Source organism: Podarcis cretensis (genome assembly GCF_951804945.1).
Source record: "Podarcis cretensis genome assembly, chromosome: 4".
In the NCBI taxonomy this organism is placed as follows: Eukaryota; Metazoa; Chordata; class Lepidosauria; order Squamata; family Lacertidae; genus Podarcis; species Podarcis cretensis.
Genome location: NC_137173.1, coordinates 82,527,195 through 82,543,128, shown reverse-complemented (window position 1 = coordinate 82,543,128; position 15,934 = coordinate 82,527,195). Strand labels below are relative to the sequence as shown.

The window sequence follows — 15,934 nt, the reverse complement described above, 5'->3', positions numbered from 1 at the left end:
TTGCTCGTTCGGGATTGCACGCATATCCCCTTAATAATATTTTTGGGGGGGAGCAGGGTGGATTGACTATCTCCGGACAGATCTGAATCCACTTTCCCAGGAAACAGAAGAGTTGTTTTTCTCTCCTTCAACCGGGACAGCAGTTCTTCCAGAGCTTCTCCACCACCCCCTCCCCGCAAAAGTAAAATAAAAATCCTGTTGCTTCCTCGAACGACACAAACAGCTTCAAAAACATTGGCCAGCCCTTTAGGAAATAAAACGGGAGGCTAAAGATGGTTTTGCCTCGATTTATTGTTTCAGAGGAGTGTTACTGGAGGCCACCCCCCCCCCGAGAAAAAGGAGATTTTAGCTGCGATCTGCACAGCCCCGTTTACTTAAACCCAAGTTATGTCTCTCTTCCCGGGACTAAAACTCAACAGCAAGGCGGAGGGGACAATCTGGTTCTGGCTCGGCAGGCAGCGCAGCGCAGCGCTCCCAGGATGATTGTCCCGCGTTGGGCTGCTGGGCTGCCCACCCCAAACCATCGTTTCTCCTGCGCCTAGCGAGGGGATCGGGCCCCCCAAGGGCGAGCAGACCGCGCCGAGCGAGGAGGGAGAGCAAGCCGGAAAGTCTCGCTCAGCTCCGACGGAGGCAGGCGGTGGCTTTTGCTTTCCCGAAATTGCTCCCTAAATGGATTTTCTCATTTGCCTGCTTCAACTCGGAAGCGAGTTGGACGGAAGTTATTGCAGGGCGAATGTGCGCTCTTTAGGCATGGCGGCCTTTAGTTAAATTTTATTTATTCCGATTAAATAGAAATAAATAGGGGATTTATTCTTTGAAAACCGCGAATGAATTCCCTGGAAGCTGGGCCTTACAGTGTAATTGTAAGAGGATTTGGGTCTGCCACATTTAAATCGTAAACAAACAAACAAACAATTTTATTATTTGTATGCCGTCCGTCTGGCTGGGTTGCCCCAGCCACTCTGGGAGGCTCACGATGACAACAAAAAACTAAAAACACAACAACACACAAAAACTTCCCAATTGTAAGATCAAGGGGGGTGGTTCGAGGGAGAGAGAAAATGCTTTCTTCTTTAGTGATCTCCACTTTTCTACTAGGTTTTGGAAAAGCTGGTCGCCATCCGGGAACAGTCTACGCAAGCTGCGCCTGCTCGCTGTGCATTAAAGCCTCTCGCCTGCAGCCTTACCTAAGCACATTTGTTGGGGATGTACGGTACTTGCAAAGTTAACTCCCTCTCAGGATCCAGCTTCTAGGCACTCCTGCTCCCCGCCACTGGCTTTTTCCAATGACTCAGATGTAAGGAAGTCTCTACTTTTGATACTAAGAGACTCAGGGGAGAAACTGTGGGGAGATCAGTTCTTTCCAAACAAGGTAGGTTCCATAGGTTCCACAGCTACAAAGGGTTTTCCATTGGTTTGATACAGCCCTAACTAAAAATAAAAATCCAGCCTATTGTTTTCAGTTCTGGGGTGCAAGACTCTGCACCCCAGCATCTTTAGGAAAGTCAGAAAAGGACTTTTTAAAAAGCGTGCTGTTTATTCCAAACACCACTTCAGGTCACACTTGACTCAACGATTCCTCATTTCTCATGAACTTGCCAAAACCATGATTTCCTTCCAGTTCTGCCTTCCTCAAGCCAGTGGAACCCAATGCAAGACACATTGAAGCAGAAGGCAGCAACTGTGTTCTTCCCTAAGATGTTACAGTACTTCTACAATATATGATCGCCTGGTTCTTTGGATACATTTATGAGAAAGAAAAATTGGCAGTTGTCAGCAAGTTTCTCGGCCTTTTTCTTTTAATTGGCCATGCAGGAAGTGGAGTAAAAAGAGAACAGGAAAAGGGGTTTGCTAATGAATATGGGGAGGGGTAATCCACCTTGCCAGTTTAAACTGAAATGGACAGGTCAGCTGTCAGAATGACTTCCTAGATACAGTACAGTGTGCCAAAAAGAAAAAAAGACATGCTGTCACACACTGAGCAGCATTAGAAAGGTATGCGTTATTGGATCCTAACATAACAATGAGCAAAAGAACTATGTTTTAATATTAAAAGAAGAAAGCTTCCTTAGAATTTATCTGTAGAGCACACATCATGTTGCACCGGATCTGCAGGGGGTTTGAATAGGACCAGACCCTAACCATCTCCAACTCTGCAAACCACAGCAGCCTCAAACTACTGTTGTTGTTAAAAAAACAAAAATAAAAAAGGCAGGATTTTGTCTTTAAAATCAACTTTTGCTCTAGAGTTCTCAACATAAGGAAAGTGAAAACAGCAGCATTGTAGCATCATAAAGACGAAGAAATTTATTACAGTAAATGCCGGAACAAATTGCTTAGTCTTTAAAGGTGCTGCAAGACACTTTGTTGTGGAAGGAATGCCTATCAGTCACTTGATCAAACTTACCATATTATATGGGGGAAAAGCATGATTTTATTAGGCAACTGAAATACAAGTCTCATTAAAAATGCAGAGTAAATTTAGAGCTATATCTTTATAATAGGCCCAGACGTAAAGACCACTTGCAACCATAGGTGTTCATATTACATAAATATGTCTTCTGGTTATATGCATTCAGTATTATTAAGTGATGCCAGGACACTTCAGATATCCTTTCTATTTCACAGCTTAAACTAGTGGTTTCCCCCCTTCTTTTTGGTATCTTGTACATAAAAAACAAATACTAGTAAAATATATCAAATGCATTGAGGACTTGGGATGTTTTAAGACCATGCATTTTTTAAAATAAAAAAAATAATAACTATATTGGATGGCACTGAGTGTTAAAAAATATCCTTCCTAATACATTTGCTTTTAGCAATCGCATCAGTTTAGTTACCATATAGTTTAAAGCAAACTACTGAGACTTGAAAGAACTTGGGTTTCCTTGGGTATTTTGCTAGGTTTTAGATAAACGCAGGTAGAAGTAAGAACAGCACAATGATTACAGCGGTATTAATTTATTAAAAACATTCTCAAAGATATTGACTGTTCAGCTGTTGTGTATTTCATCATCATCTTTTCATCCTGTAATCTGGGCAAACAGAACACGAGACTCTTCCAGATCTGGGTCACATACCCGACGCAAAAGATGTTACATTGCTTGCAAAACTAAAAAAGGCGCCATCACTCTTTTGTTCCTTTTTGATTCAACTATTCAAGTAAGAACGTTATGAACAAACTATGGATACTGCAGTTTTAGTAGAAACATTGTACATGACAACCGGGGTGGGGGGGGATTCCACTAGAACAGTTATGTTTGAAAACTAATCCATCTATCTTGGTGCCAAAAATATTTTGGGACTGACAAAAACGTGCAGGATCCAAACACTCCGTGCCTGAAGAAAAGGACTAGCATGTTAACCTTCATTTGTGTTTACCATTACAACAACACAAAAAGCCTTTACAAAATTATTATAGTGATCCAATTGCAAAACTTCCTATGCCAAAAAAATAAGTGCTTCAAATGGCATACATAGACTGTTACACCAGTCTAATATCACAAACCATAATTATTAATGGCTGGTGGACATGCCAGCAAATACTTTCAGTAGCCACAAGAATTTTTTTTTAAAATATGCATGTGGCACTTTTTATCTGTCCATTATGCTGGGGTGGGATGAAGATAAAGGGGAAGAATGCAAACATTAGGAAAAATTAGTTTCATGAACACAAGGGTATTTTGACTTGTTCCCAAGTATAACCCTGTAATGCTGGATGGCAAACTGCTTTTGAAACTGAGGGAAGTTTCAAAAGTAAACAATTCCACTAGGCACACAGAAGCCTCATTAACTCTTTGAATGCTGGACAAAGAAAGATGCAGCAGATGAAATGAGGATCTCGTCAAAACAAAAACTACCTCTAAGCCAGCGATAGCCACTAAACCGCACAGCTGTGATAGTTTCAAATTGTATGTGCAAGCTTAGCATAGAGAGCATGAAAAATATTAGTGACCTTAATACTAGTGTGCTTTTGGTTATGGGAAAACAAGTTTCTGTTCATTAACATAAAATATACATGCACTAAAAAAATTTACTTAAAACGTATGAATTTAAGACTTCACTTTATTCGGCAAATTGGTTTATTTACACAATTGGGAATGCTGGTTGAATTTTACCACTGGAATAAAAACAATTCTAGCAGAGACAATACTGAACTCCCTTTACACATCTCCAGCCAACACTGACCAACTTTTTCCTTACCTGTATCAGGAACATCAAGCACAATAGTGGGATAGTATCATAAGACACCGATATAACAAACCACTGAGGATCCAGTACACTGTGGGAATTTACCAATACTTTTGCCAAACTTTTTTTTAAGAAGTCAGCAAACCAGCATTAAAAATTAACATCAGAGTATAACTCTGAGATCAGTGGGTCAGTAAAAACCTTATCAGACCATACCATAATTCATAAAATGACCTGACCTGCATCAAGTCATTTTATCATAGAATCAAAACAGATTTATTCTTTAAGAAGACAATGATCTGATAAGGATTTAACTCAATAGACATTAAAATAAGAGAGATGTAGAGCACAGCCCCTATTAGAACAAGCTAACTTTTCAGATGTCCAAAAAGAAAAGAAAAATCACGAAAGAAAATAAAATAAAAAAACACTTCAACATGAAGCTACTATACAAAGTTTTGTTTCATTTTCCATTAGAGTTCAGAGCTGAAATTTAATCCTGACTCTTTAGTGAGAATGACAGTTTCGGCCTAGACTTTCCCTTGCCTAGGATCATTTTTTGCTCTTCCTTTTGCTGACGTTGCCTCTCTTGTTCTAGTTTCATCCTCTCCTCATGAATTTTTCTTTGTTCTTCAACAATTTTCAATTGTTCTTCAGCCTATAACATGAAAACAGTAGAATTTAGATATTCTGCAATCCTCACACGCTATTTGCTGCTCCAACAATCCTATACTGCACCAATCCTATACTGCGGAAAACATTTGCCAAAAACAGCCAAATCCTACACCATTAAATTATTTAGCGTTCTACAAATAAAATGGCTGAGCATACATTTTCATTGCCCTCCAGTTATTGAGCCTACCTTTATATACCTCTCTATACTCTCATTATTCTAAGGAAACAAAGCAAGTCATTTCCATGACCCTTACCTATCACAAGCTATTTTCTTTTTTTTAAAAAAAGGTGAAAACACTTTCACAAGACAGCATGCTCCAAAAGTGCACTAAAGGCACTGCAAAGTAAAATCAGTAAGTCCCCCCCCCTTTTTTTAAATTCACTTGTGGTTATATATAGCTGGAGACCAAGGTTTTACCATTAGCTTCAACAAGAATAGGCAAGATCTCAGAAATCTGAAATATGGGTTTGATGCAGCAGCTGCAGTTGCTGCATGTGAAAAGACCTGTTCCACTCATTGCATGAGATTATTATACACAAACAAGTGAAACTGAATTATTTCTTCCACTGGTAAAAACTTTTGCACAGGCATGAAAACTGCTACAGAACACAGCTATTCTAACCCTGTGCAAACTCATCCACTAGCACTTATGCAAGCATTAGCAGAACAGCACCAGAGCATATTTTAATTCTTGTTGGGGTCAGGATGATCTCTGTCTCTCTTTCACCCTTCGCAAAGATGTTTAGGAAGGTCCCCCAACCTTTTGGAATCAATTTTCAGGGAACTAGGAAGGAGAGATCATTGGCCTTTAGCTACAATTCAGCAGAGTTAAATGTTCTCAAATCCAATTATTTAAATTGGCTGAAGTGTTCTTAGCATTGCCAGGTTGTACGCTATTTTACTGCACACCAAAACTTTACTTCTACTTACCAATTTAGCTTGTGCTTCTGCAATTTTTCGATTATTCTCTTCTAGTATTCGTTCTAGCTCCTCACGCTTTGCACGCTCTTCCTCCTAAAGGGGAGGACAGGTTAAGATGTTAGAAAAGTAAAATACTCACTCACCCATCTGCACTAGTCTTCCTAGGAATTTCTTCTGTGAACTGTCTTAAAGGGGCAGCTTTTATAGCCACCGTCTTTTGTCTTTCAAACAGCAAACTGTGCAGCCACTAAACTTGGTCTCTAGCTCTAAATTTAAATCATCCCTCCCAGTCCAAACAGCAATCAACTAAACCCTCCCTAGTCAAGAGAGCCCTAGCCAGTTATTACTAGTATTTTAATATCACACAAATCAACAAGGACAACTACAAAAACTGGATAGTATTTACCAAATTAAAAGAGTAATATATAAAATATAAATAAAGTGAATAGTTTGTCTCACCAATCATGTATACCTACGTATTCTTTACCTATACTCCTTTAATCAGCATTAAAAGTTGAATATTTACTGTCTTGTCCAGTGTCCTGCAGAGTGTGCTCCTCGGCTGCCATACGCGCCAGCTTCCTCTTTAAAATGATTTGTACTGTTAGCTTGGCAATGCCTGCATCAGCAGCTCAACCATTTATAAAGAAACAACATACAAGGAAGGCTGAGCTGAGGAATGCAGATGTTTACGGTAAGAAGGAACAAAAATATGTAAAACATTCCTAAGGCAAACAATTAATAAGAAAAAAAATACATTTACTGTTAGCGAAAAGTACAAATGGCAATCCATACTCCGTAGGAACTATGGGCTTCCTTCGTGGGTAAATGGACTGAACATCCTAGGGTGTGACAAGCTTAAGAGACAGTATCAAACTGTCCCTTCTGCAATTTAAACTGGAGTCCGGGAATCCAGGGAAAGTATGAGTCTGAAATCGCATCTGAAACTAGAGTTCCCTTCATAAATTTTAAAGAAACTTTGTTATGCAAACCATAAGCAAAAATATTGCAAGAAGGTTCAAGAATAATTTCAGTTATCATCATAAATATTCAAATTATTTAAATATGTGGAGGTTTTGCTAAATCAGCCTGAGGTCTGCACAAAAATATAGTAAATAGGAAACAAAGCAAGTATGTGAAGAAAATACTTCTTGCTATGTCTAGTAACCAGCTACAGGTTGGCACCCTTCACTCCAGGAATTCAAGGTTATGATGTGTGATAAAAGGGTCCTGATGGGAACAGCCATTATCATGTTTATTCCCTGCTGTTCAATTATCTACTCTTTGGGGAGGCACCATTACTCCAGCCAAAATCCATCATACAAAGTTTTGTTTTTCAAACTGAAATCTTAAAAATAATTCAGCGGTTACTTATAGCCAAAGTTTAGATTTGTAAAAATCAAACTGAATTTATAGCACATGCAGTTATTCTGTATTTTAAACATCCTGCATCATACCAAAAATCATGAGGGTGTGGGGGCAATCATCTTACTGAAGCTTCTCTCCTATTGACAACTAACGAACTAAATCAACTTGGTCAAATCACGAATTGGGGGGGGGGGGGAATTGGCATGAGTCCTCTGACACTCAGCACGGCTTTCTGTAGAGTGAAAATGAGTTTAACTTGAAGTTTGGGGATCCTGGAGTGATTAGTGCTGGCAAGCATTAAAACCTCCAGTAGCAAATTACTGACTGCCTCACAGAAAGACATTTTCAGCTTCTGCTCCAGCTGCTGACAGAAGAAGTCACATGTTTAGCTCAACTTCAGACAAGGACAACCTGCTCTTTTACAACTCTCTAGTCTAGAGGAAAAGAAGTTGTTAGTAGTCACTGAAAAAATGGATCTCATGAGTTTGGCGTAAGCCTTTTGTGAAGGAAGTGAATGGGACCAGAGTTCCAGAATTATTCCACTGTGTTTTGAAGAAGAATGTGTGATTGCCTTAAAGGGAGAATAAGAAAATCTATTTGTTTAAAGAAAGGCAGTGCAGCTCAGCATTGCACCCTGCTTTTTATTTCCCGCCCCCTGACTGAAGGCATAAAGCCTCTTACAGTCTAGGTAAAACAAAACAAACGAGGGATACATAGTCACAGATTGTTTAACCCATTGCCCCCATAAGAAAGGACTGTGGATATATCCTGCAGCCATGGCAAAAGTTTCAAACCATTCTCAAATATGTAGGTCAGTTCCATTAAAATTCAAGTATCCTTTACACAGGTTTTTATAGGAGAGTAACTGTTTTAGGTATCAGTGAGCTCCTCTGAATAAGTTAGAAATTAAGTTTCGCAGCAATGCAAGTTTACACAAGAAGGGAATTAGATTTGCTGTATTCCATCTCCTTCTGAACGCAACAGGAGGCACAACCCGACACTGAAAGTTTTGCCATGGACTGTCTCTACTTTCCAAACGACCGAGCGTTACCTCTCTAGCCTTTTGTGCTGCAAGTTCAGCTTGTCGCTGTCGCTCGAGTTCTTCGAGCAACTGTTTTTCCATGATGCGCTTAGCCTCCTCCACCCTGCGCAGAACTTCCCGCTCAATCTCATCTTTCCGTTTCTCCAGTTCTTCTTCTACCCGCTTTGCTACAAGTTCCTCCACTCTTCGAGCCGTCTCTTCCTCAATAAGCTTCTCTTCTATTTCTTGCTGCCGGCTGCAAGAACAGAAATACCAAATCAATGATTTTTTGTCACCTCCAATGTGATACCTCATGTATTAAGTTTTGCACAGATGTGTGCATCTGCATAGCAGGCACTGTGGGACACAAGTGGACACAAGTGGAACTATAGGATTCAACAGTAAGTATTGCTTCCCCTCCTCCGGTTTCATAAGTCCCTAAATACAGGCAGAGACCATTTCACACAGGGTATGGGTGTGTGCTTTCCTGGTTCCTGCACACAACAGCGGAGCACGTATGAGCCCCCGCCCCCATTTTGCCTTCCAGAGCCAAAAGGACCCGCATGTCAATTGGACATGCACCTGTGCAGCAATGCCAAGCATGCTATAATAAAAAAACTATCTATTTCTATGTAAAATATAATTGAACTGTGTGTATTTGACCCACAAGGTCATCACCAGAGGCCTTTCTTCAAGTACCACTGCCAAGTAAGATCTGGCAGGCTGCTACAATGGAGACAGCCTGGCCCTTTCAGAGACAGCACCACAGCAGTGCAATTGCTAGAGAGGATTGTCTGGTGCCTACTATATACTTTTTGTCATCAGGCAAAGGTATTTTTATTCTCCCTGTCTTTTCAGGAGCTCTGATCTGATTCAGGATGTTTAAAGACTCATCTGCACTTGGTTTTATTTCTTTGCTTTAATGTGATTAAGTTTTGTTTTTTAGGTGTTTATTTTGTATTTTAACAGGTATGCCACTGGGAGAATAAAGAAAAAAGCCACAATGTTACACAAGCCGACATAGGCTTAAAAAAAAGCTTCTCCTTGCTCTTCTCTGCAGCACCTCCCTCTGTGTCCACCCAATCGGCTCTGAAGAATCCCACAGCCCTTCTGAGGGGAATGGTTGCTGCAGGGAAGAGAAGTAGTCCTGTTTCGGAAGTCTGTTCTGCTGATGGGCAGGAGCAATTAGCTATCACCTTAAATAACCATACAATTTAATGTCAGAAATGCCAAAGCTTTATGCTACAGTGAACATGAAGAACAAGCCAGAGGGGCAAAATCTGCCTTTTTTAAACAGTGTCACATAATCATCTCCTTGATTATTAGCTATATGAAAACAAGGCAGCATTTGATCTTAATGTAGTGCTGAAAATCATGACAGCCAAATATTACTTTTTAGGTTATTAATGTATTTCGGGGGGGGGGGTGTTTAGGGGAACATGGGGCTAAAAATTGTCTCATCACAATTTCAAACTTTTCCCTGCAACTGCGGGACTCTGAAACACTGGCCATAGTGACATTCTTATACATCCTACTGTTCCTGTAAGAGAAGCATACATGTAGCTCCTGCCCATTAAATGCGATGGTATATATTTTTTGCTGAATGGTATCAGTTAAGCTGTTAGGATTCTGAGAGCGCAACACACAAGGACTCCTCATGCTGCCAGTTGAATCCTTTGACACTATGAAAATTAAAACAGCATGTGGTAAAAAGTGAGGTTCTGTGTGCTGCAGTACTTGTGACAGCCCACATGTGTAAGAATCTGTTGTGTAGACTGGAAAGAAAACAAGACTACATTTAGTGTTGTATACATTATGGAGATGGGACTTTCAAAAACTTGTGTACATCATGTAAGCTAATGAGGGTACACAATACGTAGGGTTGCCCCCCCAAAAAAAACCACAGATAGTTATTTCCAGGATACTGTACAAAAACTTTTAATAAGAAAATAATGCATTATGTTGCTTCCTTCTGCATGTTAGGATGAACGGCCTTATGCTTAAAGACCATTGGAGCAGCTCACTTAACTCTGGCTTACAGTAGCTCTCCAAGGTATTTAATGGCCAAATCACTACCAAATCACCTTTTAAATTATGGTGTGCCAGGGTTAAGCAGGGACCTCATTGGTTTTTATAAAGTATATGTGATTTTATATTTATCCAGAAAGGTAAGCCCATGTTCTACCAATGAACTTTGACAATTCTACCTTCTTTACATCAAGCACTTCTGCTCTTACTATTTTGAGGTTCAACTCAGTATTAACCCACCTACTCCGGAATCCAAGCATTCTACAATTTCCAAAATGTACTGATTTGTACAATAACAAAATGCTAATTAGCTTTCCCCACAAACTATGGATTCTTACAGTTTCAGAACTACAGTTCTGTAGGTCAAGATTTTAATTACTTAGCAGGAACAGATCAACTCAAACACCTTCAATTCTGCTTTTCAGTTTGAGTCAAGGATCAAACTTTACTTCTCATTAGGACATGATCCCTGCTGACCTTTCGGTGCAAGAATGCATTTCATGTAGCAATACCATTCACAAGTCATAAGACTGAAGTGGGCCTTCTGTCAAACACTCAGAAGCATGTGTCTACAGAACCCATCGAAAAAGAATGTGAACTAAATAAAATTAATCTGAAGAACTAGTTTTTCAAATGTACAAATATGTATTTTTTAAAATCCCAGGAGACAATGCACTATAACTAATTTACACTGGATAGACTATTCCCTCTCTAAGCTGAATAAAAGATCAGAAAGGTTTCTTTAATTACAGTGGCTCATTGCCAGTTCAGACACTATATCTGTTGGCTTTTTCATGCAAATACCTGCTCCACAGAGTGGCCAACTTCTCTGAACAATGTAATGTATTCATGGAACGCAGCAGCACCTTCCCTGAGCAGGGAGTACTGGGCGTAACAAAATCCCTACTTCAAGCAGGGATGAGCAGCCTTATCCTATGTTACACTGCCCACAAGTGTCACATTTGCACACAAGGTGATCTGCATGAGTAAGGCACTGGACACTGTTAATAACCCAGTTACTGTTCAAAATGTGGAGCACAGATAAAATGCTAATAAGCTTACATTGCTTATAAAAAGAACAATATTTGTGTATGTGCTATACTGGTATAAGGATTCTGATAGCATTAGAATAAATCAGTTTGTTCATCAAGTGAACGAAGAACAGTTTTTGAAGGCTCCAATCCTCCAGTAGTACTCCACTAGCATTTCTAACTAAATCTATTGAATTGTTTTTCCCACTTACCAAGATACATGTGGCATCAACCAGGGCTGTGTGTGTGTGTTTGTGTGTGTGTGAAATTCAAGAATAATTATCAGAGATGTATTACAGATCTAGATAGCTCTCTCCTATAAGACTGCAACTGTTCTGTGTTCAACACTGCAGCCAGAACACTTCAATGTGCCTCATTCTGAAGCTTTTAGCAACCCACACACTTCACCAAGTCTCTTTATGCAGCACTATTCTTCCTTCTGCTTAGTTCAGCCTGCACGTTAAGGGAGGAATGAGAGGGGGAGGGAGTGCTTCAACATGATGTACAGGAAACCTCCCTTGCAGTGAGAGCTTGGGCTGCAATGTAGTAACACCAAAGAGCTGCAGTGAGAACTGTTCTATGTCTACGTGCACATCCTAAGTATTGCTACACCACTACTGACAGTACATTCTAGGAATAGGACTTGGTTCAAAATGTATAAACCTTCCCTCGAAAGGGAAGGATTGCAGCTTAATGGAAGAGCACCTGCCTCGCATGCAGAAGACACCATATTTAATCAATGGTATCTGCACAAACGGCTGGGAAAGACTTTCTGTTGGACACCCTAGAGAGCAGCTCACAGTCGTTATCCTGTTAGATGGACCCATGGTCCAACTTTGTATAAAGCGGTATAAGCCGACTGCATCTGTAGAGTATATCACAACAATGACATGAGCAAGGTACAGAAAGTGCCCCTTTAGTGTGATTTAGAATAACTTTCCATCAAGCAAACCTTCTTGGGTTTTCTTCCCCACCCCAATAGCCCTCAAGTAAATTCAGCAAATAAAATTGCCTGCGGATTCCTTCGTTGCAGGGGGTTGGACTAGATGACCCTCGGGGCAGTCCCTTTCCAACTCTACAATTTTCCACGGTTCTACATACTGGAATAAATGCATGTTGAAAATGCAATGCTAGAAAAGCAACTGCATGTTTGGAGCCTTGAAAAAGTGACAGTGAAGAAGAGAGACCGGAACGTTCTTGACAAGCAGCAGGTAGGCCAAGTCCAAAGAAGCCAGAGGAGGAAGAAAGGCCTTCCTTGCAACAGAGAAACAGGGGAGGAAAACACAAAAAACACAAAAGGGGGCTGTCCTTCTCCTTCAGATAGCACGCAGCTGTGCAGCCAGGTGACCTGTCAGCAGCAGGATCTTCAACACACGTGCTACGAAGGACCTGTCTCCAGCATCCATGACAGCTGCATCCTGTTCTTTTTCGGAGGATCCCCTACTCCCCCCCTCCCCGCCCAAACCCTCCCACCCGCTGTCTCTTTTCAAATCAGAAACGCCCCACGCGCTTATGCCAAGAGCAGCGTCTGCCTCGAAGTCCGCCCCTTCGCCGCCTGCCCACCAGCAACTCCTCTTTCCAGGAAAAACCACCTCCCGGGAATGATCACTAGCCAGAGACCATTGGGGAGGGGGTGGTTTTATTGGCGTCGCTTCCCGCCCCCATCTCCCCCTATACCCCGAAGGCTCACATTTTCCTCTGCCTCTCGAACTCGGCCTTCTTCTCCTCCTCCTCGCGCTTCTGCTTCTCGTCCAGGCTGCTGCGCTTGCTGACGGTCCGGCCGAAGATGTCGATGCGGTCGGGCGGGGAGGAGGCCCTCTCCCGCTCCCTCTCCCTCTCGCGGTCCCTCCTGGACGGCGCGGTGTTGGAGCGGGACCTGGAGCGGGACTCCCTCCGCCGGCTCCGCTTGCTCTCCCGGGACTTGGAGCGCTTCCTCGCCCTCTCTTTCTCCCGGGAGCGGGACCGGGAGCGGCTCCGGTTCTTCTTGTTGTGCTTGGAGCTCTTGACGCGCTTCGAGTGCGACGAGCTCCGCGAGCGGGAGCGGCCCATCCCCGAGGAGCCCGGCTCCGAGGTCTTCAGCAGCACGGACCCGGGGAAGGACCCGGCATCCACTCTGCCCCTACGCGGGGAGGCGGGAGGAGGAGGAGGCCGCTTCGGAGCTTTCTCCCCGCAAGGCCTCAAAAGCCCGGCAGCAGCGGCGGCGGATGGTTTGGCTGGTGGACAAGATGGCGGCCACCTCAGCTCCGAGTCACACGGAGGGGGGAGGGAGGGAAGAGGAATTCTCCACCTTCCTCCCGGCCCACAATGCGCCGCGCGCGCCCCCACAATGCACCGCGGCGTCGCGCCTTGGAGAGGGAAAGCGGAGGGTGGGAGGTAGAGAAAGCGCCGCAGTTCTCTCCGGAAATAGCCGAAGAAGCTGCGGCGAGTTTTCACGAAGGAGCGACCGCTTAAGCGGCGAGCGGAGCGGTGACGTTAGGAGCGGCGCGCGCGGTGACGGAAATTGCCGAGCGCGGCGCGAAGCGTTGAAGATCGGAGCTGCGTTGGTTTGGGCGTGGCTTGGAACCAGGGAAAGGGCGAGTGGGCGGAGCTCGGGCCGGCTGGGAAATTGTGGAAGTGGCAGGCATCTTAAATATTTATTTTATTTTAATATTTTTATATAATATAAAATATACAATATATAAAATATTTTATTTTTTAAAAATGGATTGTATAATATAGTATATATTTACGATATATTATATATAAATATATATTTATGATGTATATAAATATATAATGTATTTTTTATTTTTTATATAATATAATTTTTTATTTTTTATATTTTATAATATATTTTATATAAAATAAAATAATATTATTTTATTTTATTTTGTTTTATTTTATTTTAAAAATGCCATTTTCCTGGCCCTTGTGTGCTCCTCCTTGGGTGCCCATTGCACTGATACAACTGATACAACTGATACACTGATACACACACACAGTGAGTGCAGTGATAGTAATAATAATAATAATAATAATAATTTATTATTTGTACCCCGCCCATCTGGCTGGGTCTCCCCAGCCACTCTGGGCGGCTTCCATAAAAACCCAAAATACACTAAAATATCACAGATTAAAAACTTCCCTGAAGAGGGCTGCCTTAAGATGTCTTCTGAATGTCAGGTAGTTATTTATTGCTTTGACATCTGATGGGAGGGCGTTCCACAGGGCAGGTGCCACGACCGAGAAGGCTCTCTGCCTGGTTCCCTGTTAGCTTTGCTTCTCGCAATGAGGGAACCGCCAGAAGGCCCTCGGCGCTGGACCTCAGCGTCCGGGCAGAACGATGGAGGTGGAGACGCTCCTTCAGGTATACTGGGCCGAGGCCGTTTAGGGCTTTAAAGGTCAACACCAGCACTTTGAATTGTGCTCGGAAACGTACTGGGAGCCAATGTAGGTCTTTCAAGACCGGTGTTATGTGGTCTCGGCGGCCGCCCCCAGTCACCAGTCTAGCTGCCGCATTCTGGATTAGTTGTAGTTTCCGAGTCACCTTCAAAGGTAGCCCCACGTAGAGCGCATTGCAGTAGTCCAAGCGGGAGATAACTAGAGCATGCACCACTCTGGCGAGACAGTCCGCAGGCAGGTAGGGTCTCAGCCTGCGTACCAGGTGGAGTTGGTAGACAGCTGCCCTGGATACAGAATTGACCTGCGCCTCCATGGACAGCTGTGAGTCCAAAATGACTCCCAGGCTGCGCACCTGGTCCTTCAGGGGCACAGTTACCCTATTCAGGACCAGGGAGTCCTCCACACCTGCCCGCCTCCTGTCCCCCCAAAACAGTACTTCTGTCTTGTCAGAATTCAACCTCAATCCATTAGCCGCCATCCATCCTCCAACCGCCTCCAGGCACTCACACAGGACCTTCACTGCCTTCACTGGTTCTGATTTGAAAGAGAGGTAGAGCTGGGTATCATCCGCATACTGGTGAACACCCAGCCCAAACCCCCTGATGATCTCTCCCAGCGGCTTCATATAGATGTTAAAAAGCATGGGGGAGAGGACGGAACCTTGAGGCACCCCACAAGTGAGGGCCCAGGGGTCTGAACACTCATCCCCCCCCACCACTTTCTGAACACGGCCCAGGAGGAAGGAGCGAAACCACTGTATGACAGTGCCCCCAGCTCCCAGCCCCTCTAGACGGTCCAGAAGGATGTTATGGTCGATTGTATCAAAGGCTGCTGAGAGATCCAGCAGAACTAGGAAACAACTCTCACCTTTGTCCCTAGCCCGCCGGAGATCATCAACCAGCGCGACCAAGGCAGTTTCAGTCCCAGGTTACTGAATGTGATGCAAAAAAACTGCAAACTGCTTTTGAGGTAGTTTGTTTGTTTGGTTTTTACAATCAATGAGGTGTATAATTTTTACGAAGTCAATAAAATAAAAATTGCTAAAGGTTTGTCATTTTTAAACAACTCCAGGTCCACCTTCTTTTAAAGCGTTAATTCTATCGTGCAATAGGAAGCTATCACTGCTTTGGAACACATTTTTTAAAAGAAAAGCCTGACACCTTTTAACTGAATAACTTTCTAAAGAAATGTCTGAAGCAACTAATGTTATAGTTGAGGTATTGTTTATTCTGTTATATTTTACTCCAAGAATACCCCTTTACCCTAAACAGAACCCAATAAGGCAGATATGTTATGTACAAAATATTTTTTAAAAAT

The 15,934-nt window shown here is 42.6% G+C and overlaps 1 protein-coding gene and 1 long non-coding RNA gene across 3 annotated transcripts; one reads left to right on the top strand and one right to left on the bottom strand.

Annotated features, from left to right (window-relative positions):
• The first annotated feature begins 2,767 nt into the window (after positions 1–2,767).
• LOC307215477 lies at positions 2,768–3,570 on the top strand. Its single transcript, XR_013838521.1, has 2 exons — positions 2,768–2,882; positions 2,926–3,570. It is a non-coding gene; the product is annotated as an uncharacterized lncRNA (long non-coding RNA).
• Positions 3,571–4,047: 477 nt separating this feature from the next.
• Positions 4,048–13,507, bottom strand: ARGLU1 (arginine and glutamate rich 1). 2 transcript variants are annotated; one of them, XM_079974729.1, is made up of 4 exons: positions 12,927–13,503; positions 8,208–8,433; positions 5,798–5,881; positions 4,048–4,849 (listed from the first exon to the last, which is right to left on the bottom strand). In XM_079974729.1, exons 1-4 carry the CDS (start codon positions 13,283–13,285, stop codon positions 4,685–4,687), a joined length of 834 nt encoding a protein of 277 aa, XP_079830855.1. In that variant the 5' UTR covers positions 13,286–13,503; the 3' UTR covers positions 4,048–4,684. The 2 variants fall into 2 exon arrangements, 1 of the variants encoding a protein (XP_079830855.1); XR_013838520.1 differs by having other exon boundaries at positions 4,779–4,849; positions 5,798–6,372; positions 12,927–13,507.
• Positions 13,508–15,934: the final 2,427 nt, after the last annotated feature.

Bases quoted from the DNA above. Each gene is read 5' to 3' on its own strand.
- ARGLU1 (XM_079974729.1), bottom strand. From the start codon at position 13,285: ATGGGCCGCTCCCGCTCGCGGAGCTCGTCGCACTCGAAGCGCGTCAAG. The intron at 5,882-8,207 runs GTAACGCTCGGT...CCTCCCCTTTAG, and splicing joins CAGCACAAAAGGCTAGAGAG to GAGGAAGAGCGTGCAAAGCG. The intron at 4,850-5,797 runs GTAAGTAGAAGT...TTCATGTTATAG, and splicing joins CAGAAGCACAAGCTAAATTG to GCTGAAGAACAATTGAAAAT.